This window comes from Hypomesus transpacificus, chromosome 16, assembly GCF_021917145.1.
Source record: "Hypomesus transpacificus isolate Combined female chromosome 16, fHypTra1, whole genome shotgun sequence".
In the NCBI taxonomy this organism is placed as follows: Eukaryota; Metazoa; Chordata; class Actinopteri; order Osmeriformes; family Osmeridae; genus Hypomesus; species Hypomesus transpacificus.
Window position 1 is genome coordinate 7,389,426 of NC_061075.1, and position 23,848 is coordinate 7,413,273.

A 23,848-nucleotide genomic window follows, 5' to 3' on the forward strand; every position below is an offset into this window, starting at 1 on the left:
TAAGAGCACAAGAAAACGGAATTCCTTTAGTGTTCTTTTTTGCAGATGTCCATCAACGTTCTTCATGTTTGACGTATGAAAGGAATCAGTGTGTATTCATATCATCCCAATTTTGCAGCTCGAACCTTGATCATAAAGTCGGTTAATCTGCCAAACGCAACGATTTCAAATATTGAATTACATTAATTGCTTTGTTCTTGTATTTGTAAATAGCTTTTTATGTTTTATTTGTGTAACTGCATGATTGATTCAAGTGTATGTTCTTATTGTGATCCAATAGCAATTAATTCCATCAATAATATAGTTTCACCATCAGCATAATAATTATTTGAGCCAACTTGAGGTTTCACATAACTTTGTTATGCATCTAGCTACACATTTTTCATAGCATGTGACTGAATTTGTACAGCAATGCTAGCTGCTTCCAAAAAAGTGGGTTCAGTAGCGATCATGCGCATTGGCTCATGAACGAAAAATATGGCAGCTGACGAATAGAGAAAACTGTTGGGACCTGACTCAATTCGATAGAAAACGGCAACAGTAAGTCGATTATTTTCCAGCACGTGGGTATTTTATACGAACACTACTCAAAACTATATAAAAGATACAAGTGGTGTGAAATTAATGTTTCATTGGAAAGGTCGGTTGAGAACAGTGTTGCTCTCACTTCAATGTTAGCCGTGAGGGACAGCTAGCGAGCTATTTGTTATCTACATGACATTCGTTAAACTGGTCAATGCCACCCCGCGGTGAGTGTAGTGGGTGCGTTGCCGTGGTTTCACGGGCATTCCTTGTGTAGCCGTTATTCAGATAGTTGTACATTATGTAACGGAGTATTCAAATTTTCTTCGAAAACATGGACAGCTCTCCAAAGTTGTGGAACACAAAGACCTATGATATTGTTTACAAAAATCCGTTGCATTTTGCTAACGTTATGTTTCGACCATGTGATGCGTTGTTGGGAAAATGAAAACAAAACCAATGTACCTAGCTAGCTAAGGAAAGCTGACTTAATCCAGAGTCTTTGGCTGAGCAATAGAATGAACCAAATATCAAAAGTCAGTAAGTTTACGAGTGCTTATAGCTACTATCCTCTCCCCTACCGCTAGCGTACTACGTTACATGTTGGGTTAATGTATTTAGGACATACATTCTGACAACGAAATAGCTTCTTTAGATAGCTAGCAGTCATTATTAAGTGTAATTCGGTTTCATGTTAATAGGTAGTTAGCTCTAGCTGCTTTAGCGTAGCTTATTAATTTTATACAACCATTTCTGTTTGTTGGCCACACTAAACGAGTTTTAGAATATGTAGGCAAATGTGTTATCCTCCTAAGTGATAACGATTTACATTATATTCAGCCAGTAATCATACTTGCACTCAGCCTCATACAGAAAAGATCAATTGTCTCTTATGGGGATACAAACTGAAGACAACTTAACACCAAGGCATTCAAACCCTGAACACAGTATCATAGTTGTCTAGCTATGGCAATGAACTGATGCCTAGCTACAGCACTAACAAAACGCAATTTATTGATCCATTATGGCTAACAGTTTATCTCTCTCTCTGTCTTTCTCTTTTTCTCAGATCAAAACAAAAAGGGGGTTGCTGTTGGGGGGGGGGGGGGGGGTGAACAACTTGCACTTGTCTACCCAACACCTTGTTGTGCCACAGCTGCCAACAATAGTTAACATGGGCAGGACTTCACTAAAAGGTAAAGCATAACAGGTATTGTTTTATCTCTTACTTTGTACGTTTGTAAAATAACATTCACGATAACAGTCAAATAACATTCAAATTGTCAACTGTGTGGATCTCTGTGTGAATATTTTCAGACACGAAAGATAGCAAAAAAGAGAAACCTGGAAAGAGTATGGCACCTCCTTCTCCTGCTCCTGTATGCTCTAAGGGTAATGTATTGTGCCAGAATGCATCTTTAAGGAAACAAAATAATGAAACACTTTGTTCCGCCAGTATCTAAAAGGGTCATGTCCCGGGTGAAATCTCACTGTGCCAAATGGATTTCTAATGTTCTTGTTTTGTCAGAAACTAATGAGGACGAACAGAAGATGCTTTTCTTTACTTAGAGAGCCCTCTAGTGGTTTAAACCTGACAGCATAAACTATGACCTTATGTGGTACTGCAGTAACTTGATTTATGTTATTCCGTATCTATGTTGTAAATGAGATTAAAGGAGGCTTAAATGAAGGTCTACTAAGTCCTCACTCGCACTATATTGTATTTCCTTAGAGACGTTTCGTTGGGAGGAGTACTTGAAGGAAACGTCATCCATTCCAGCCCCTCCAAGCTTTTTCAGACAGGTATGAAAATGTTATGTGATGACGTGTTTGTCTTCTAGACGTCCTGTTGAATCAAATTGTCAGACGTCTGTTACTGCCCGCAAAGTTGCTTACGAAACTGCACGTCAAGCTGTATAAAAGTCCCTGCTGACGTTACAAAACGGCGCATCTCTAGTCAGTCTCGCGGTTGTACAATGCGGAGGGGTTCACGCTGCTCGTCGTGTGCTTGTCGTTTGAAAGTCCAGGGTCCCGCCCACCAACGACTTCAAGGTCGGCATGAAGCTGGAAGCTCACGACCCCCGGAACTCCACCTCGGTGTGCATCGCCACGGTGATGGGCATCACGGGCGTGCGTCTGCGTCTCCGCCTGGACGGCAGCGACAACACCAACGACTTCTGGAGGCTGGTGGACTCCTCGGACATCCAACCCATCGGCACCTGTGAGAAGAAAGGAGACATGCTACAGCCCCCGCTGGGTGGGTCGGCCTTGTCCTGGAGCTGGGGGTGGAGGGGCGTGGGGGTGGGGGTGGAGGGGTGTGGGGGTGGAGGGGCGTGGGGGTGGGGGTGGAGGGGCGTGGGGGTGGAGGGGCGTGGGGGTGGGGGTGGAGGGGCGTGGGGGTGGGGGTGGAGGGGCGTGGGGGAGGGAGAGAGGCAGAGTAGACTCACAAATGGCTCCCTTGAAAATAACTTCTGCATGTCTCTTCTCAATTGCTGTCTGTCATCGTTAAGGATTCAGAATGAACGCTTCATCGTGGCCCATGTTCCTCCTGAGAACCCTAAACGGAGCAGAGATGGCCCCGGCAACCGCGTTCAAAAAAGTATGTAAAACTTCATTGCTCATGGTTTTTTCCGAGTTGAGGGCACAGTTGTTTATTATTTGTTTGTGTTGTTCAGGAACCTCTAAGGCTTCCCCAGAACAACTTCAAGCCTGGAATGAAGCTGGAGGCTGTAGACAAGAAGAACCCTTACCTCATCTGCCCTGCCACCATAGGAGAGCTGAAGGGAGACGAGGTCTTTGTTATGTTTGACGGGTGGAGGGGCGCGTTTGATTACTGGTGCAAATACGACTCAAGGGACATCTTTCCTGTGGGCTGGTGCTCCATCACCAAACACTCCCTGCAGCCTCCAGGCAACAGTGGTAAGTGTTATCCAACAGGGGGCGACAGAGAGCTATTTCAGATGTATTTTAAATGTTTTGACGGAAATGAGACAGTTAAACTTTAACTGTTGAAATCTTAAAAGCGTTTCCCTTAATAATAATTAAGTAAAAAAAGAAAATTAGAAACAGGCAATTTGGTCTCAGTTTGAGTAACATTTTACTCAAAATATTTTAGTGACATGGTAATGTGATTCATATACATTTTTTACCAGACTTGGAAACAGCCTTTTATCCACATTCATTAATATTCAACACATTTCTACTTTCTTCCTTCATTCATATCCTTCAATGAAGGAATTGTATAATGCATTTAAGACCTTTTTTTTCCCCTCAATTTTCTAATGAAGGGAAATATTTCATAAGATTACCGCCTCTGGATATAATTTTGATGGAGACAGACAAGCTGGAAAGCCTAAAAATAGAATGGTTTATTTCTTCTAATTTTAGCTTGCGTTATAATAATTTTTTTTCTTCTTTTTTCCCTCTGGTTGAGGCGGTTCAATTTGTGTTGTGATCTCAGACTGTAATCCCAGCTTTACGACCTCCTCGTTGTCAAACGTTTATTTCCCCTTTTACATCATCCTGCCCACATTTAACATGGAAGAGTTTTGAATGTGGTTGAAGAAAAGCTCTCCCACCATATGTGATTGTTCCACTCCCATCTCCTCCTTTTGGGACCTATGTATTCCATTTACGATTGTAATATTTTGACTTGTGTATTCTAATCACCACGATCATATTTTTATCTATGTATTCCATCTCACTCTGAAGCTAACTCATATGGATTATCATAATATTATACAATTGTAATATTATTATTATACAAAAAAATGGCTTGTCATTGGACAGACAGAACACCACTGTGTAGTTCCTCCCGCTCTTTCTTTGTTGTTACGGTAACAGTAATCCATAGAGCTTTCAGTCAGATTGAATTCGGATTCTTTTGACTCCAGATTCATAAAGAAACTATGCATTTCCTGCTATCGGTGAACTAAACATCAACATGACAGTGTCAAATATCTATGCTCTTCTACTTCCAAATAGCCTATTAAATGACTCTCAACTCTGAAATCTTTCCAGCCCTCAGGCCCTCTCAGTTGTGTGGATGAGAGAGGCCTGTTGCCGTGCTAGTCCTGACAGGGTAATGGTACAGATGGATGGGGCAGAGGGTAACTGTCCTGCTGGTTCTTCTCCTGAAGCACCAGTGTGCTCATCATCATGTCTAGTGCGATCGTAACTGGAACAAACAGCTTGTTTTTACGGCTTGTCTTATGCTGTGAATTGAACACGCCCCCTGCAAGGAAGTGGTGTGTGTGACCCTCACTGCAGTTGGAGCTTAGCTAGGGTATAGGTTGACCGGTGCACATTTGATCACATTGTTCAGACCTTGAACATTTCGGAAATACCGTCAAACGTTGACACGTTTTGAAAACGGAAAACATCTCCGATGTGCAGGATTTTGTAATAAATGTTGTTGTTGACGCTGGCAGTGTGCAGCCTAAGGCCTCTCTTTCGAGGCGGAGTGTTATTGCGGTGTTTCTGCATCTGGGAAGACACTGATTATTCATGCTGGTTGTGGCTGACCTCCCCCTGACCCCGAGTAGGACTCCCACGTCGAGGTCTCTGCCGTGGAGGGGAGCCCCTCTGCCGCGACTCCCCCCCCCCCCCTCCCCCCCCCCCCTCCCCAGTGTAAGCCCCTAAGAGGGGGAGGGGGACACAGAGAGGGGGAGACAGATTGATGACCACGACGCACCACCTGTTTACATGGGGGGGGGGGGGGGGAAACTTGTGTTTACACGAGCGGAACTCCCAGCCCAGGCTACTACAGGATCCTGGGCAGGGAAGCTGGGGATAAGGGCGGATGCTACGAAAGAAAAAACACCATAACTCTCCGTTTGAAAGATATAGCTTAGCCCTTGTTGATATTTCCGAGCGAGCAGGTCCCTGTTTTATGGCCGTGTGTGCGAGTCAGGCCCCAAGGGAAGCTTAGGTTACCATACAACGTCCTTAGTAGGGTTGTCTGTGGTACGATGCCTCCTGAATAGAGCCTCCTGCAGCTCGTCTATAGGGTCTCCTCGGCTGATCTAACCTGCTCCCTGTAGGAGCCCCCCTCCCCTCTGCCCCGCCCTCTCTATCCAACGTAACCCTCCAAAGCCTGGGAGGGGCTTAGTGAGGCGAGCAGTCCCTGTTTGGTGGGTGTGTGTGTGCCCCTCCTCTCTCCACTCCAGCTCCCTCTGATGGGGCTCTGCCTGCTCCCGGCCCCCTTGTCAGCGTGAGCTTTTGTTATGGGCTTCGTCTCCGACTCGGGGAGAATTTCTCAGCTCCTGCTCGCGTACGCGGGTGAAGGTTTCTAGTCGAAGGAAGATCCTTGCGAGGAAGCAGATTTTCTGTTGGGGCTTTTCTTTTTCGAGGACTTGGGACAGGTTTTACGTGGGCATCTATGAGAATTTAACCCCTTTTTCTGGTGTGTGTCCCCTTCCTTCCCGGCACGGTGAGTTCCTCTGCTTTTGTTCTGTTTCTGTTTTTGGCTCTCAGTTCTCCTCATGTGGCGGGGAACCCAAACACGTCTACACAGCCTCGCATTAGGAAAGGGGTTTAACATCCTCCGCTATTGTCTCAAAGGCTGAGTCCTTCCTCTCTCTCGCTTTGGTAATATTGCGTGTTGCCCCCAAAACATTTTTGATTGTTGAGTTTGTAGTTTTCTCAGACATTGGTGTACATCTAACTCTAAAGCCAGGAATCTCTGTGTTTGTGGCTCTCTTATCTAATGAATGAAACAGACCCAGTTGGTGTCATAAGAGTTTGCTGGACTGACTGGCATCAGTGGTAGTCTCCATTACGACTGTTGGTTCTGGATGTTAGTGGCCCAAGAAGCAGCCGGCAGATGTGTGTGGGTGGAGGAGTTCAGGATCAGGGGAGCTGTGGGGTAAGGGGTGACAGGGAGGGTGGACCAGACAGGGAGACAGGGAGACAGGGAGGGTGGACCAGACAGGGAGACAGGGAGACAGGGAGGGTGGACCAGACAGGGAGACAGGGAGACAGGGAGACAGGGAGGGTGGACCAGACAGGGAGACAGGGAGACAGGGAGGGTGGACCAGACAGGGAGACAGGGAGGGTGGACCAGACAGGGAGACAGACAGGTATACAGGGAGGGTGGACCAGACAGGTAGACAGACAGGTAAGCAGGGAGGGTGGACCAGACAGGTAGACAGACAGGTAAGCAGGGAGGGTGGACCAGACAGGTAGACAGACAGGTAAGCAGGGAGGGTGGACCAGACAGGTAGACAGACAGGTAAGCAGGGAGGGTGGACCAGACAGGTAAACATACACACAGTGTCCTGAGACCATTGAGTCTGTATCACAGTGCCATGCTCCGGCTTCTGCATCGTTCTATGGCTGACTTCGCAGATACCCCCCCCCCCCCCCCCCCTTGTAACAGACCCCTCCCTCCAGCAGCGTGGGCCTATCAGCTTGCTCCTTGTACTTGACAGTAAGCAGGCAGACTTGAGGTCTCAAACCTGGTGCTGGCTTATTAGCCGCAAGTACAGACTTGTTAGCTGGTTGTAGTTTCCCTATTATTCCCCTCCTAGCCCCCCCCCCCCTCCCTCTGCAGTGAGGCAGTATTGACAGAGCCCTCAGTCTGCCCGCGACCGCTTCCCCTCCTCCCAGGGGTCATTGGGTCATTGGGAAATGAAACCCCATATGCACCCTAATTTGCCAAGGGGGCGTGTATGTGTGTGTGTGTGGGGGGGGGGGGGGGGCAGGGGACTGAATGGAAATGGATACAAACGGCTGTGGTCTCTTTAATGTGGTTTCCTGAGGCTCTATTCCCCAGCTCTGAAACCCCGGGAGTGTAATAAGGAGCGGTGTGGAGGAAGCACTGGGAGAGGTTCATTGGATTAAACCCCCAGTCCCCCCCCCTTCTCTCTCTCTCTGTCTCTCTCTTTCTCTCTCTCTCTCTTGAGCACTCTTCCTCCTCCCCCTGGTCTCCTGGGTGCTCTCTCAGACTCTGTCTGTGGCTCTCTCCTGGGCTCTTCATCAGGAGTGGGTTGTGTTTCTGGGGGGCTTGGTGTCAGAGGGCAGGCCCCCCGGGGGGGCCCCCAGTTCTCTGTCAGCCCAGACCGCTGGAGGTCTGGACTCCCTCATCCTCTGCAGTCCTCAAGATCCGAGCGCCTGTCCCCTCTGTCCCCCTCTTGCCTGTCTCTGTCCGTCTGTCCCCCTCCTGTCTGTGTCTGTCCGTCTGTCCCTCTCCTGTCTGTCTTTGTCCATCTGTCTGTCTGCTGGTCCCCGTCTGTCTGTCTCCGCCTGTCTGTCTCTCCCTGTCTGTCTCTCCCTGTCTGTCTCTCCGTCTGTTTGTCCACCTCCTGTTTGTCCCCCCACAAGTCATGGCAGCTGAGTGGCCAGGCCTAATCCCTCTGAAGGCCCCCTTCTGTGTTTAGCCTTTGTCCCCAGGCTTGGGGCTGTGCGTGTGTGTCAGGGAGATGGCTATCTGCTCCCCGTTACTGGGGCAGGAGGATCCCCACACAAAGAAGGGTATGTTTCTATGAAGGAGTGTCAGAACAAACCCTTTTGAAAGGCACCATTTTGTGCTCCCTTGCTTGGTGACACGGTTTGGAGATTAAACTTTTTTTTTTCTTCCCCTCAAAAGTTAAAAAAAGTTTTACTGTTACTGTAAAATAACCCCTTTGGAACCTTAACCCTTCGTAAAAGTTCCTTCATTCATTTGAATTTGACCATGTTTAAAAACCCCTCGGTTTGGGGAGGGAGTTCCCTCTCAGTTTCTCGGCTGATGTCTTTGTTGTGGGTCTCCAACATGGCCGTCCTTGTGCCTTGGGCCTCCTCATTGTCGCCTGCACAGCACCACGCATCGCTCCAGCCAGGCCCAATTAACGCACGCTCACAGGGGTGGTCCTCAGAGGGCCTTGGTAGAGGAGGATATGAGTGAATGGACCTCCTCCGACCTCCCCCATCCCCCCCTCTCCACCCCACCGCCTTCCCCCCCTTCCGCGCTAACGACACTCCTGCTGTCCTCGCTTCCAGTCACCCTGCCAAAGAACCTGCACGTCCTCACGGCGTCGCCCTCCAAGCCCAGCAGGCGCTCCATGCAGTCCCCCTACCGGCTGCCCAACCCCCTGCCCCCCCTGCCCGTCAGGAAAGGCGTGCGGGGGCGCAGGCCCAAGAGCGAGACCATCGCCCTGCTGAAGGCGGTGGCCGAGGCGGCGGCGGCGGCGGCCCAGAATGGCCTGGGGCCCCAGGACGGGGGCCCTGACCTGCAGCTGGCCCCCCGGCCCCACAAGAAGAGAGGCCCCAAGCCTGGAAGCAAGGTGGGAGCCCCCCCCCCCCCCTCCCCCCGCATCATGACGGCCCTGACTGAAACTGGGTACTGTGGGTGGGTGTTAGTCCCAACACTGACTGGTATTTGTGTGTGTTTCTGTTCCTGTGTGTGTGTGTGTTTCTGCTCCTGTGTGTGTGTGTGTGTGTCCAGAGGAAGCCCCGTGTGGCCCAGGTCCCGACCCAACTGACCAGCCTCCAGGTGTCTCATGACAACTCTGTGCACCTCAGCTCAGTGGTCTCTACAGGTAAGCCCCCTCCTCTCCCCCCCATCCCTACCACACACACTTTAGTGACTTACAGTAAACACTTTGAAACGTTTTTTCCTTTGTGTGTGTGTGTGTGTGGGTTCCTCTGGGTGTGTGTGTGTGGGTTCCTCTGGGTGTGCGTGCGCAGTGTGCGTGTACGTCAACAAACACGGGAGCTGCGGGCCGCACCTGGACAGGAAGCAGATGCAGCGTCTGCCCGACCACTTTGGGCCGGGCCCCGTGAACGAGGTCCTGCAGCAGGCCGTGCAGACCTGTCTCGACTGTGCCTACCAGCCCAAGGTGCTGCTGGGAGCCCTGCAGACACACGCCGGAGGGGGAGAGGTGGTCCGAGGTACCGGCCACCACACCGGATCACAACATAACTATCCCTCTCCACAACATGCCTCGCCTCACCACAACATGCCTCGCCTCACCACAACATACCTCACCACACTACAACATACCTCACCACAACATACCTCACCACACCACAACATACTTCACCACAACATACCTCACCACACGACAATATACCTCATCTCACCACAACATGCCTCGCCTCACCACAACATACCTCACCTCACCACAACATACCTCACCACAACATACCTCACCACAACATACTGCCCCTCACCACAACCTACCTCACCTCACCTGTGTGGTGCCCCCCCCCCCCCCAGTGAGGATGGACGGCGGCGTGCGCCTGGTGAAGCTGCCCTCGGCCTCCAGCGCCTCCTTCGTGCTGCGCTTCCTGGAGACCATCTGCCTCCATCTGCAGTGTGACAACCTGTTCAGCAGCCAGCCCTTCAGCCAGTACACCCCCTACGACAGGACCAAGTCAGGTAGGTGTGTGCGTGTGTGCGTAGGCCTGTTCCATACAGCGGCCTTTCCATTCCACATGCTGACCCGGCGGCCGTGTGTTGTGTCGCAGTGAAAGAGGAGGCGTTTGAGACGCCAGCTCTGAGCCGAGGGGGGAAGCGGCCCTCCAGGGACTCTCCCCCCTACGCTGCCCCCCTGTCCCCCAAGCAGCAGCGCTCGGAAGCCCACCCTTCAGAAGGTACCACACACAGCAGTCTCCAGCACACCTCCATAACCCCCCCCCCCCCCAGCCCTCACCATGACTCCCAGTGTAACCACAGTCAGGAGGCTGAGCGGTTAGGGAATCGGGATGGCAATCAGAAGGTTGCCAGTTCGATTCGCTGCCGTGCCAAATGTCGTTGTGTCCTAGTGCAAGGCACTTCACCCTACTTGTCTCGGGGGAATGTCCCTGTACTTACTGTAAGTCACTCTGGATAAGAGCGTCTACTAAATGTAACCCTACCTCCCCCCCCCCAGCAGAGACTCTGCCCCACGAGGAGAATGGCCTGCTGAAAGAGCAGCGCTTCATGGACTCGGCGTCCAACTCCATGACCCCGCGGCCTCAGACGCTGCGCGGCTCCTCCTCTGAGTACCCCTCCCAGGCCGGCAGCCCCTACTACCCCGGCCACGGCACGCCCCTGCGCCGCCTCGGCTCCAACCCGGCAGACCTCACCGCCGCCGCCGCACACGCACACCGCCGCGTGGAAGGTAGGCACCGTCCCCTCGCCCCTCCCACTGGTGATGTCACGGACTCACCAGTGGAGGATAGATTAGGAATAGATTAGCCCCTGTTGGCAGAGAGGCGTGAAGGTTTATTCCATTGATTTTAGCATAATAGTATAATAGATATGCAAATGTTTTTCTTGGTGTGTGTGTGTAGCTGCAAGTTCCACCACGGGCCCCGAGGCCCCGGCTGCAGACAGGGACACCCCCAGGGGCCCCTGTAGGGACCCCGCCTCCTGGTCCATCGAGGAGGTGATGCAGTTTGTGAGGGAGGCCGACCCGTCGGCGCTGGCCCCCCACGCTGAGCTCTTCAGGAAACACGTGAGTCGAGCCCCTCAGACCCAGACACCGGCTTGAAACCACCACTCACCCTCGCCCAGCCACTGACGGACACTCTCCTCTTTAACCCTCTACATCTCTCTCTCTCCTTTTGGCTTACTCTCTCTCGACGTCTTTCCGTGTACCTTTCTTTCACTCTCTCTCTTTGGCTCACTCTTTGGAATTCGACCTCTTTGACTCTCTCTCCCTTTGTGTCTTTTTCTCTGTCTCCCTACATCTTTCTGTAAGCCTTCCTCCCTCTCTCCCTCTCTCTGTTTGTCCAACTTCCTCACTCTCTCCTCACTCTCTCTCTCTCTCTCTCTCTTTCCCTCTCTCTCTCCTCACTCTCTCTCTCTCCTCACTCTCTCTCTCTCTGTCTCTCTCCCTCCCTCTCCCTCTCTGCAGGAGATCGACGGTAAAGCTCTGATGCTGCTGCGGAGCGACATGGTCATGAAGTACATGGGCCTCAAACTGGGGCCCGCCCTCAAGCTGTGCCACCACATAGAGAGACTGAAGCAGGGCAAGCCTTAGCTGGGCAAGCCTTAGCAGGGAAAGCCTTAGCAGGGCCGCCCCGGCCCGGACCCCCCCTCCCCCCGCTTCTCCCCCCCCCCCCCCCCCCACCTACAGACCACCCCCTCCCCCCATGCAGCCTGGGAGCAGGCCAGTTAGAGGGTCCCTGCTCCTCCAATGCACACTGAAGGAAACACAAGACAGACAGACAGACCCTGGCATCTGCCTTGTAACACCTCTGTGGGTGTTACAGCCACACCGTTGGGCCCGGGCCGGAGGGCCGGGCGGGGTGGGGGAAGACGTGCGCCAGGCGTCGCAGACACATTACCTCATCTTGTCTCATCGGTGGACAGAATGCCGTGGAGGTCTACTGGACCACAGCGGCTGGAATCCCAAAGGAAGATCATCTCTGTGGTGTTTACAGGACACAGCACAAGCTCACATTAAGAGGGTCGCTTTTTTTTACTGAGAGGGAAAAATAAACACATAGTTTCGATCCTGGTTCTGGGATCTCCAAAGATGGAGAATGTTATTTTTTTGTTTTTTTTCCTTATCAAACTTTTGTTAAGATGACCATTGATGCAAAAATTCCTGTTTAGTAAGGAGGGTTCGGGGATTTCGGTATTTCTTCCCTCCGAAGAGTCTGTCTGTTTACCGTGCTTTAAAGCTTTCGCCGTTGCTTTTCCAAGTCTGTTGGACAACCTGCCAGTCCGAGGGTGACCCATGACCGTGTCCATTCCATTTCTGTCCCAGTTCTAGTGACCAGAACATGTGGTGAAAGCCATCACGGTTCCAGAGCATTGACACCCTCTAACTCTTAGAACACTCTTCTTTTAATATGCTCTACGACTTTACTTTTAACACGTTCTACAACCCTCATAAGTGTTTGTTTGTGGCTTCTTTCTGCTCGTGTCGTCTTCTGTTTATCGCTAGCATGCTGGACGGGAGTGGCATGCCGTGCTCTTGTGTTATTAAGGTCGTATCGCCCCCTACAGGCTCCAAGCTCCAACTCAACGCATTTATTTCAGAGGACGGCGCATTGTTGACGTGTAATTGGGTCTTTTTCAATAGCTTTTTTTTTTTTTTACGTTGGCTTGGTGTTGTGCTGTCTGCATACCAGTGTCAGAAACACCTGTGTGTGGGTCCAGTTTGGATTTCATGAACTTCTTTTTTTTTTTGTCATTCAGACCGTTTCAATCACTGTTGTTATGGAGAGCAGCCCTGGTGTATAGTTTTATGGGTTTAACCATGAATATCAGCAACAAGAATGTACATTTTTGTAGAAAACAAAATATTTTAATGAGATCCTATATGAGGTTGGGGGAGGTGGGGGGTTATTGCAGACAATGTATTTCATACTGCCTTTTAATACTTCTCACAGTGCTTTTAGTTGAATGAAACTCTATATTACAATAGACATCGCCTTGCTTTTTTGAGATTTCTCAGGTTCAAGTGGTCTTTGTTAGTACAAACTTTTGTAGCGTACAATTTTTGATGTTATTTACTAAACTTTACTTTATTCTTTTCTTGGTGACTTTACCTGTTGTGCCATAAATGCAACACCAGATTGTTAGTGCTGAAATATTCTCTTCTGCATCTTTTAAGTACTTGAAAAAAGAAAGTGTTCATCAAGTCACACACGAAGACCGTTTTTTAAAAGACGTATTGTGTTAATAACGTTGTGTTTTTCTACTTTATAAAGTGACCAGTGAGCAGCTTCTGTGTGAATTCCTGTGGTTCAGGTGTTCTCCCAGGCTAAGAGCTAACGAGGATTTCACGGGTTAGGAGATTAACCTCACTGGGGATTAACGCACATAATCTGAAGTAGAGCCGGTAATACACAAAAATGCTCAATGCGTTTATGTAATCATTCACCTGCATTGTTTACAAAACATCTCACCATCAGATGGTTCACAGTAGAAAAATTCTCATTCAGTACACGGATACCCAATACATACTAAATGAGGATGTGTGTGCAGAATGAATGGCTTTAAAAAAAGATACAAAATAAATGGATACTTAAATCAATAAATGACTTTCATCTGCGTCCATTTGTGACATGCACGAGGCCTCTTGCATTTGCAACACAAATAAAAGCCCTTTAATGATTTTTAGAACATTTGTTCCAATTCTGAGTAGATGTTTTTTAATAGGAAAACAATGCCTTTCAGCAGCAACTGTAACAAAAAAACATGAAAAATCATGAGGGTGTGAATTCACTTTAGGCATCTTCGTTGAAGCTGAATATGAACAAAGCCATTGTTTTCATACTGTCCAGGACTCTAAACCAGTTTAGCTGAGATTTCCACTCTTTCAGAGGCAGGACAGGGAATCTGTCATGACTCAAAGGCCTGGAGAAATTTCATCTCGACACCCTGTAAATGACTAAGAACAACACCCAATAGGAACACAAACACTGAACATTGGTGCCAACGGGGTTTTTTGACGTCTTTCATCAAGATGCTAGTTGTGGTTCCATTGTCCCTCTAGAGAAGAACAAGATGATCTTGACTGACAGATTGAAATGTCTTTCCCCAGGGTAATGCCAACATCTGCTCACATCATCATTATAAATTAAAAGTCTGTAGAATAATAAATATCAATGAAGCACAACATTTCTGATCAGACGTCAATCTTCTGGATTAGAAACGCACTTAATCGAGGAAGCACAACTCCCTCCCATTGTTGCATCACAGTGCACTTCATGGTGAATGTTCTGATGCAGTAACCGGCGCCAGCAGGATTTTGGTCTCCTTGACTGAGCAGTTTCTAAAGCGGACATTTGGTTGAGTTCCAGGTTTTATGCTTTGATTGACATCTTCCTGCCATGGCGAGACAAAAAGGCCACTCGTTTATATTGGCCTCTCCAGAGCTGCACGGACCCTCCTCCATCACAGGATACAGAACCATAGAAGGCAGGCCGAGAACGGGCCAAAACTCACAAACATCGCCGGTACAGGCACCTTGTAACTTCACACGCAACGGAACCTCTAGGACAAAGTGCATCCGATAGGAACAAGACTCACACCGCTACACTCACTGACACACTTCTAAGCACAAGCATGGGTAAAAGGATGAAAGCACTACATGATGTGTGCAAAGAAAACATTAAAGGCGACACGCTAAGATTAGGGTTTGTACACAGTGCACACATTAACAGAGATGGGAAGCTTAATGTTCTTTGTGAGGATCTGTAGATACAGTTTATATGACCCAGCTTCATAGGAGAACACCTCCCCTTGAATATCAAACTGTATATTGTTACACTCCAATCAATCAAATCCAATCAAACTCCATACAATCAAAAATGTTGGGATTATTATTTAGCTTTGCCCTAAAATTGGATGCTGCATGTTTAACAACATGGCTGTACTGTAAATAAAAAAAGACATAATTTAAAAACATAAACAGTTACTTCCTGGAACCGTTTACATCTGATTTGTTACTCTTTTGACAACGATTTGATCATTTCAACATGAAGAGTGTAAAAAAAGTCTGAGAGTTAGAACCTTTTTTTTTCCACCCATGAAACAAAATGATGAAAACTGTGCTTTGTTGCCTCTGACAGCCGTTTCCGACATTCATTAAAGTTAATGAAAGTGGAGGCTGAACCCAGCCAAGTCATTATCAGCCTGCCATGCTAACCCCCTCCTCATCAAAGAAGACGCTTCGCTTCAGTGGGCTACTGATGAATATGGCCATTTTCAAGGATGGGACAGGTTTAAACAGCCACAGACAGCCTCTGACATTACATACAGCTCCACTCTAATGTAACCTGAAGACCTCAGAGAATCCGGTTTCATGGCCTATAGTCTGCTCACATAGGTATTAAAACAAGTGAAAACCAACCATAAACCCAGAAGATGGAAACCACTGGTAGTCCAGAGTTCATGTTCAGAGAGCAGTGTTCCACCAGTGTCATATGGACAGCTCATTTCCATTCCATCCCCAGAAAAAGTTCATCTCATAAAATAAAATCAAGTTTCCAAAAAGGTACAGGTGTTTATAAATATGTCGCGGCTACCTTTTTAAACAATGCTCCTGCATCATGCTGTACCTTTAATCTGCATTCCATGCCTTCCATTGGAAACTATTTCAGCCTGCATGTGGTTTCTATTGTGGTGTTTGGTGCTGGCTGGGAGGCCCCCCCCCCCCCACACACACACACACACACGCTCCCTCTCGATCACTCTCACTTCCTGGGAAGAAACGCAGCGAGACGCTGCTTCTTGATGGGAAGAATGTGAATCTCCTGCGAGCTGACCTTCTTCAGTTTGATGGCTCGGTTTTTAGGGACCTTCTTCAGGGGGTCGTTGGGGTCTCGCTGCTCCCCCTGGCCCCGGGACGGGGCTCCGTAGAGCTGCTGGAGGGCCGCCCCCTGGGGGCCGTCTCGCTTGATGGAGAAGTTCTTGGTGGACACCCCCGAGAGGCTCTTGATTTTCCCGCAGAGGATGGCGGGGATGGCGTCCTTCACCGACACGATGACCTTGGCGGTCTGCGAGGTGCTGACTATCTCGAGGTTCCCCGCCCCGCTGAGAGAGGCCTCCCGGCCCAGAGAGCTGCCCCCGCCGCTGCTGTCCACGACCCACTTGTGCTGCCGGCTGAACTCCAGAGAGGCCAGGCCGCTCAGCAGCTTAGAGTCCAGCCTCTGGGTGCACTCCAGGGGCCGTAGCACCCCCAGAGATAGGGCCCCTGGGTGGGCCTTCTGACCAGACAGGCACGGCCGATCTCTCTCCCCCTTCAGGGAACCGCCGGAGCCGCAGGACTGGATGCAGGTCCTCCGTACGCCAGCTACGGATAGGTCGAGCACATTCTCCTGCGGGGAGGGCACTTCCTGCTTGGGCTCTATGGGACAGGATTTGATGGACAGGTCCAACACTTCTCCCTCGGCCAACAGGAGAGCGGACGAGGAGGCATGCCGCAGCTGATTGGACGACAGGAAGCTCCCGGGCGACGGAGGGGGAGAGGTAAAGTACGTCTGGGTGCTTTTACTCACAGTACAAGCTGCTTTGGGCAGGTTCCCCTTGGAGTCCTCGCTCTGAGGGACGGGGATGGGGATGGGCAGAGGGATGGGCAGAGGCACAGGGAGGGGGATGACCACGGGATAGGGGACCAGGAGGGTGGCTGGAGGAACCAGCGGAGCCAGGGGAGAGCTGTAGGGATGTGGGAGAGGAGGGGGGGAGAGAAAGGAAGAGGCAAAAGGGTCCGACTGGACGGATCCTGGTGACTGACAGGTAGCGGAGTTCCCCGCCGTGGGAAAGAGGTCCTGAAGAATGGCGGTGAAGGCCGGGTTCTGGAGGAGAGACAGCAGGCCTGAGTCCAGGGCCTGCCCGGGCTTCTGCTCCAGTGCTGGAGGGGGAGGCGCAAACGTCAGAGAGGCGTTCTGACACAGGATGTTGTTCTGCAGGGGGATGGTTTGGCACGGGCCTCCCTGGGGGATCATGGAGGGACCCAGGTGCTGGAAGAGCTGCTGTTCCAGGACCAGGGGCAAAGACATCGGGCCTTGGTTGGTCATGAAGTAGGGCGCTGCCCCCATCTGGCCAACCTGAGGCATAGCAGACCCAGCCATCTGGAGGTGGATGGGCAGCATCACAGGGCTCTCCCCCAGGCAGAGAGGCTGCAGGACGGCCGTGGCCACCTTCAGAGCCACGGCCCCCGGGGCCTCCGTGGCTGGGTTCAGCGCCGGGGGGCCCGAAGCGTCGACCAAGGGAGCAAGCCCCGCCTTCGTCAGGCCCTGTCCACTGATGTCCCAGGGGTCCGCAGGGATGGCCGCGTTGACGTCGTTCTCCAACTTGCCGATCACGTTCCCTCCTCCCGCTTCACGGTCACGCGCGTCGGCCTGGGAGACGGACACAGGTGGGGAAACTTCGTCTTTAAAGGTATCCTCCATCTTCTGGTCTGTAGTCTGAAGAAAGCGTTCCTCACAAGCTAGTGTCGGATTTCGTGGTTATCCCATTGGTGGATGCAGTCCTGGGGGAGGAGAAGGGGGGGGGGGGAGAAACACCATTAGCGACATACAATAAAAAACAGTGGCCTCTTGGTTTCCGTCTTTAAAGCGTCAGCAACTGGGGCAGACTTGAGGTTATCGCTTTCTTCAAACCCAGATTGAATCCACCAACACATGGAGGGGTTGTGCTGAGCAGTCAAATCCCTCCATTACCCTGCCTGGTTCCCCCTGATTACAGACACACTGTAGGGAGGCTACCACCACCCCCCTTCCACCCTCCCAGCCCTGATGGCCCCCCACCACCCCACGCCCCTCCTCTCCTGTGGTTGAAGAGGTTAAGCCTGGGGTAATAGGACATATGTAGCTGGGTGGAGGGAAGCTTCCCATTTGAGGGTCCAAGAAGCCCCTGGCAGAAATGTACTAATTGTATGCTCCTGGGCTCCCATGGAGTAGGTTCATCTTAACTGTGCATCAGTACAAACTTGCGGCACCAAACTATGATTACTTGGTTCACTATTATTATTTTTTGTCATGATTTCCCCAAAATTTTAATATAGTCAAAACTAGATTTGACCAAGGATCTGTTAAAGAGTTTGTCACCTAATGTTCAATATGATAATTTACACACTGTACATCAAAGAGTAAAACATGATGCAGTCAACTATTTACAAGACTCAATGCATTAATGTGTTTATTTGGCAAACAAACACATACTTTGAACGCTTCCAGGACCATAAATCTAACTTTATTGGTTTAAGATGTATTAAATAGCCTGCCAAAACGCTGAAATAAATACTAATTGCGAAGAAATGTATAAATCACAGACCAGAACTGGAAATACAACAAGGTGGCCAGATTACCTTGCAGGACAGACTCATAAAAAACTACATTTGCAAGACAGGGCCAACCATAACAACAAACACAGATCTAGACACTGTACTCAAAGCTTTTAGACCACCTGTGGTTTGAGAAAGGGTGGATGTGTCTCGTCTAATCCATCCAGATTTTGGAACATATATCCATCCCTAAACAGCTCTAATGCAGAACTCCTCTCTCATCCCTGCCTCCTCTGTGGTCCTGTCTCCTGCAGTGTTGTGTTGCTGCCTCAAACACACCGATCCTGTCCTCAGTGTGGCAGCTGACATCACACCCTGACATCACACCCTGACATCACACTTGGAGCTGCCAGTCCTCATCCATCTCCCATGATGCTTCATGGGATGGGGGGAAGGGAGGTGGGTGGGTCACTAGGTATTGTAGGCTTCAAAGGCATCAGCAAAGCTCAATTATAGATGGATCAACGCACAGAGGAGCATGTGTGTCCTTTAAACCATTCGAAACTCAAAGCTAAACAGCGAAACGAAAAACGGTAACATTCTTTTTCTCAGTGATCGTACATTAAAACAATGACTAGAATCGCTTCGATATCCCGACAGAATGCCAACCAGCTGGACACACCACAAAGGAAGGGCCCTATTTCAAATGTCTTTGACCAAATTGCCTCCATGTGGTGTTGGGTTGCCCCAATGAGCGATTCAGAGGAGCTTCCTCCCCCGAGGGCGGCTTCTATATTGTTCTGCTGCACGGCCGAGACACAGTAACAGCATGGTAACAGCCTTCTGATGGATCACATGAAGGTCCTGGGCTATCCGCCTGGCTGATCACTTGGTCCGCATTGGACACAAGGGACAGGTCTAGGGAGTGTGCGCTTTGGGAATAAAAACATGCTTAAACACACCCTGCAAGAATCCAATAAAAGCTTATGTGTATTTATAGCTCGTGGCCTCTGTGCTGAAACCCCGGTCTTTTCCTGGTCCAGCCAGGCAGACACCCGTTATTTATAGACTGTAAAAAAAGATGGCGTCTGTTCACTGTGAATGATGTCCGGTGAGATCATGAAATTGTGGGAGAGTGGATACGATATGAGCCACACATTTGGCTTCGCCCCTCTTTTGGTGGAGAAGTCAACAAGGATGTCACACCAGTCATCCGTATCATGCTGTTGCCATGGGGACCTGTCCACATGGACGCACTCCACTCGGAAGCATGTTTATCAATCAATAACTATTACTTTAAATGAGCAAATGTTCCCCTATGACATGTCAGGTGAATAAGCTGTAAGCAGCATGGCCTGTCAATCTTACTTTCATATTCTCCCCTCTCTTTAACCATAATTGAATATATATATTTAGAAAATAATCACGCCACGTAGAGCAAACCTTTTCTAGCCGAAGGGAGCCTGCATCCAGGTCCTGTTGCAGCTACAGCCCATCGAAGAAGGCTGAGCGGTGTGTGAATCTGCCCTCAAAGTCAGGTGGTCTGGAGGTCCTGCAGGAAACACGTCCAGCTACCTGGCCTCGGCATCTATGCTGCCCTGCACGCACCGTAGCTCTACGCTGAAGCTGCGGGCAGGCATGTGAGTTCAGCACTTCACAGCTGGTGACAAGAACCAGAAAACAGGACCGCGGGAAGAGTAGAAGGTGTTCCCATCCTTCTCCCTCTGTGTGTGTTTGTCGATTTAAACAAGGTTGAACTCAACTGCTTAACGTATGGTCTTTCAGTACGTCTCTCTGAGTTGAAGTCAGAGTGATGTTGAATCGGAGGCAGAATGGGTTAAACCTAGCTACTCTAAAACACACACATACCAGTTTCCATTCAGAATACATTATCACTACGGTCACTCCTCACTCCATGTGACTTGAATACTAATCGAGGATGACCTCCGGTCCTGTTTACCTTGAAGGGACTCAGTTAGCCATGCAGGCCTTCCCAAGGTCCTCTGGGGCCATCATCTGACTTCCATCACTGCCCATGTCAGCAGAGGCTTGGAGGTCAGGGACAGTTATAAATATCACCAAAGCAACAGTGCTTTAATTAAATATGAGGTAATGTAAGACGGCAGGCATGGGAAACTAGAGCGCTTATTGATGATCATCCATTATCTTTACAGGACAGTGGGACGAGCTCTAAACACTGGCTGTTGTGACAAGAGGGGCCACGGTGTCTGTTCAGTGCTGCTTAAAGCCATGAAACACAGTCCCTCAGTAAAACATTGTGGTGCAGATTGGGTCAGGGCTTCTGCATTATGAGTAGACTGGGCAAATGGAGAAGGATAGCAGCCCGGGTGGAAATCTCTCCCGGCTCTACTGTAATGATTTCCACATTTACGTCTTGGTCTCGCCTCGGCAAAGGAATGCGCTACCGTACTCTACGGCAGAAGGACAACAACAACAACAACAGCGAACGATACTTCAGTTCCACGCCGAGAAAACTACGGTTGGATGCAAAGGTTGACGTTGACGAACACTCGAGTTACGCACCCAAGGCATTCTCTCCGTCCTTGTTTACATTTGCTTCCCTTTCTTTGACAAGGGGTGCAATTGGTTATATTTCCCCGCAGGGACGGCCACCCCTGCTGCTACGCGTTGTGTGCACTACTTGAGGACAGTCAAGATGTGGGTCCACCTCCGCCAGAGCTGCTGGAGGGAGCCAGCACAGAAGGGGAGATGCAGGAGAACAAAGACCCAGAGACGAGGCCTCAAAAGCCCAATGACCCACAGGTCATCTGATAGAAGCCCCCCCCCTCCTCTAATTAACCCGTACTACAGACGTGCACAGAGACTAATCTCATGTTCCACACACCCGCCTGCCTATACGAGCGAGGCTGAACTCAAATCACATTACCATTATTATATTCAGAATACTGATGAGAGCAGAGGCTGTGTGGGTGACAGTGGAGACAACAGTCTGGATGTAAATGTGCTGTTTTGGTTGAGCGGCCTGTTTTCGCTGTCTCTCTTCAAATAAGCCTGCTCTTTGGGTCGAGCACAGTACTTGATGTTACATAGCTGAGAGTGTTAAGCAAAACATTGCTATCTTATGATGTCGTAAATGACACCTCTGCGATGTTGTAAAGATGATAACAGCCTTGTTTTAGTGTGGTTGAGTCTCGAAAACAGTTGATTGATGCTGAACGCTTTCAAGTACACACATAAACAAATGTTTTAAACAGCGCACATCTTATTCAGTTAAGTGCAGGAACATTGATCAACCACAGCAGGGCCTTTCACAAGGACATAAATATGTTTAGAGATAAGATATATAACATAACCAGACTCCCAGCACCACTGTGCAGACAAAACATCAGTGGAATACATCATTGCTATGCTACGATTCCTTCTCAGTGAATATATTTAAACATTAGCATGGGAATTTTTCAGGACAGATAACATTCTTCTCTGTTTTGTATTCTCATGCAGAGAGACCACACAGTGGGCTACATATGGTGAGATATCAGGCCAGGCAAACCGTAGGAGTGTCACAATGCTAGCATTGATTTATCTACTGTTCCCAGGCAGTGGTAAGGCCTTATCCTTCAATGCCAGGGTTTCTGCTTCTTTGGCTTCATCAGTGCTGCTTACAAACTGGCTGACTGTGTCTTCACTAAAGCTTCTCAGGAAACAACAGTCAAGTTAATTTGCAACCATGAACCGATATAAATGTGTTTCATTTAAAGCAGTGGTGTATCAGTGTATGTAGCCTATCTTTCTTTGCAAACGCCTTGCATGACTGTGTGAAGGTAGAGCAGTAGACCTGAGGACCATTGTTTACATTTTTACACTAGGCTTTTACTTGCTGCTTTGCTACATTACAGATCCCTCAAAGTCAAAAAGCAAAAACCAGTTTATGAGCAACCTGCCTTATCTACTGAAAATATAGCCACTATTGTTCTTAATCGAGTTCGTTGGGAATCAATAGCAGAACATACATGGCCATTCGCAAACGCTGAATCTGCATATCGTATGGAGGCAGTTTTTATTTATTTATGTATCTTAGTATACCATATCCTACTTTAATGTGCGTGCTTGTGTGCTTCAGGCATTTTGGTTCCCTTTAAATAAGGACACCGTTTTGCCAAATGAATAAAGCACAGATCGGACATCCTGGTTGATATTGATGAATTAACATACCCAATTTGTGCATGAACAATAGCCTACATTTAGAACCATTAAGTGGATTAATTTACATTTGCGCAAACTGTCGGAAAAGCGTCATGCTCACGGTTCCATGCTATTTCTATGTTAAAGTAGGACGTTTATTAGGGTAGACACAAAAAAAATGTCGGCGACAAGGTAAATAAAGAACCGATTAGCTTTGGTTCATCCCAAGTCCTCTTAATGCAATCCCTCTATAAAAAATATATTTATCACACGAGATATAGCCTAACAGAACAAGCCTACCTACCATTCCGGCAGAAGTTCTTTTCAAAACGGGGTTTTCAGGTGACGAAAGAAGTTTAATGGCAGAATTGGCAGATTATATTCTGTTATAAATAACGCTTTATATTCCCATCATAGTCCTGACGTTGCCAGCCTCGGTTAATACCCCCAGGAACGATGTAATCCTGTGACAGCAAGGCTGCGCGCGCAGCGGCATAGCGGGTCCTCCCTGGGCCCTCCCTCTCCTTACGGTTTTTTGTCGGAAGCTGCATTTATTTCAAGGAAATAAACCTACTAACCTTCCAAATACATAAACCTAACACAGTTTTATGGTGAGATAAACAACACTTTTTAAGACCACATAAAATAACGTGTATGCTACAACGGTGTCTCAGCAGAGAGAGCGAATAAAGATGCTGCACAGTTCAGATAAGGACATGCATTGCAGTGTTGATGTTACATTTAGGTTGAGTTCGGTCAGCCTCCACTTCTATCTTTTTCGAACAATCACCAAGGACCCTTTTTCCAGCCAAAAAGACTATGCAAATTAATATGTTCCGTCTATACACTGGTTTTGGAAAGACATACTGTTATTCTGAGAGGGCCAATATGCTGCAGTATGATGGGGACAGGTTAATAGGTCTCCTATCAATTCCTGTCAAAGCAGGAGCTGGGCCTCCCATTGTTCCACTGAAAAGCTGTTTAATGCACATTAATGAGGCATACCTAAGTAACTCCAAATTTCAGGGGATTCCTCCCAGTTTTCCCCCTACTGTGCTTTCTCAAATCAAGCCCAACAGATCATTCTGCTCCACAACATTGATGTATAACAGGAAGACATGTTCTTTATTATGAATACTTCACAATCTCGTGTTGGATACACAGGACAGGTCAGAATTAATGTCCTTACTGATGTGAATATAAAGGGATTGAGGATCTGTCAAGTATCCCCACGAGGAGGATGGTATCTTATTCACTCACTCTGATACATGATTTCCCTCTTTTGTGTCATGAAAAATATAATAAATACGTTTTTTTCCACTAATGACATTTTACAAATTCAATTAACTACTTGCCACTGGGAGTACGTGCATGAGGGAAAGGGTCCGAGGAAATAATGAAAATCAGTGAAAGCCAGACAGAAGGGCCGCGAAAGCAAGGGATATGATGAACAGGACGTAATGAAATAAAAGGCAAACCCAGAAAGAGACAGACTTCTGGGGGGGGGGGGG

General features: G+C 48.8%; 2 protein-coding genes across 4 annotated transcripts; one reads left to right on the forward strand and one right to left on the reverse strand.

Moving 5' to 3' along the window:
- The first annotated feature begins 447 nt into the window (after positions 1-447).
- LOC124478606 (sex comb on midleg-like protein 2) lies at positions 448-12,055 on the forward strand. 3 transcript variants are annotated; one of them, XM_047036928.1, is made up of 15 exons: positions 448-540; positions 1,592-1,718; positions 1,840-1,914; positions 2,255-2,325; positions 2,545-2,779; positions 3,033-3,121; positions 3,198-3,441; positions 8,503-8,786; positions 8,948-9,041; positions 9,190-9,393; positions 9,722-9,883; positions 9,973-10,098; positions 10,377-10,607; positions 10,780-10,943; positions 11,346-12,055. In XM_047036928.1, exons 2-15 carry the CDS (start codon positions 1,697-1,699, stop codon positions 11,469-11,471), a joined length of 2,127 nt encoding a protein of 708 aa, XP_046892884.1. In that variant the 5' UTR covers positions 448-540; positions 1,592-1,696; the 3' UTR covers positions 11,472-12,055. The 3 variants fall into 3 exon arrangements, with proteins under 3 accessions (XP_046892884.1, XP_046892885.1, XP_046892886.1); XM_047036929.1 differs by having other exon boundaries at positions 10,380-10,607; XM_047036930.1 differs by lacking the exon at positions 448-540 and having other exon boundaries at positions 1,642-1,732.
- Positions 12,056-12,965: 910 nt separating this feature from the next.
- zmp:0000001174 (retinoic acid-induced protein 2) lies at positions 12,966-22,782 on the reverse strand. Its single transcript, XM_047036931.1, has 2 exons — positions 22,642-22,782; positions 12,966-17,420 (listed from the first exon to the last, which is right to left on the reverse strand). Exon 2 carries the CDS (start codon positions 17,338-17,340, stop codon positions 15,643-15,645), a length of 1,698 nt encoding a protein of 565 aa, XP_046892887.1. The 5' UTR covers positions 17,341-17,420; positions 22,642-22,782; the 3' UTR covers positions 12,966-15,642.
- Between the last annotated feature and the right edge of the window lie 1,066 nt (positions 22,783-23,848).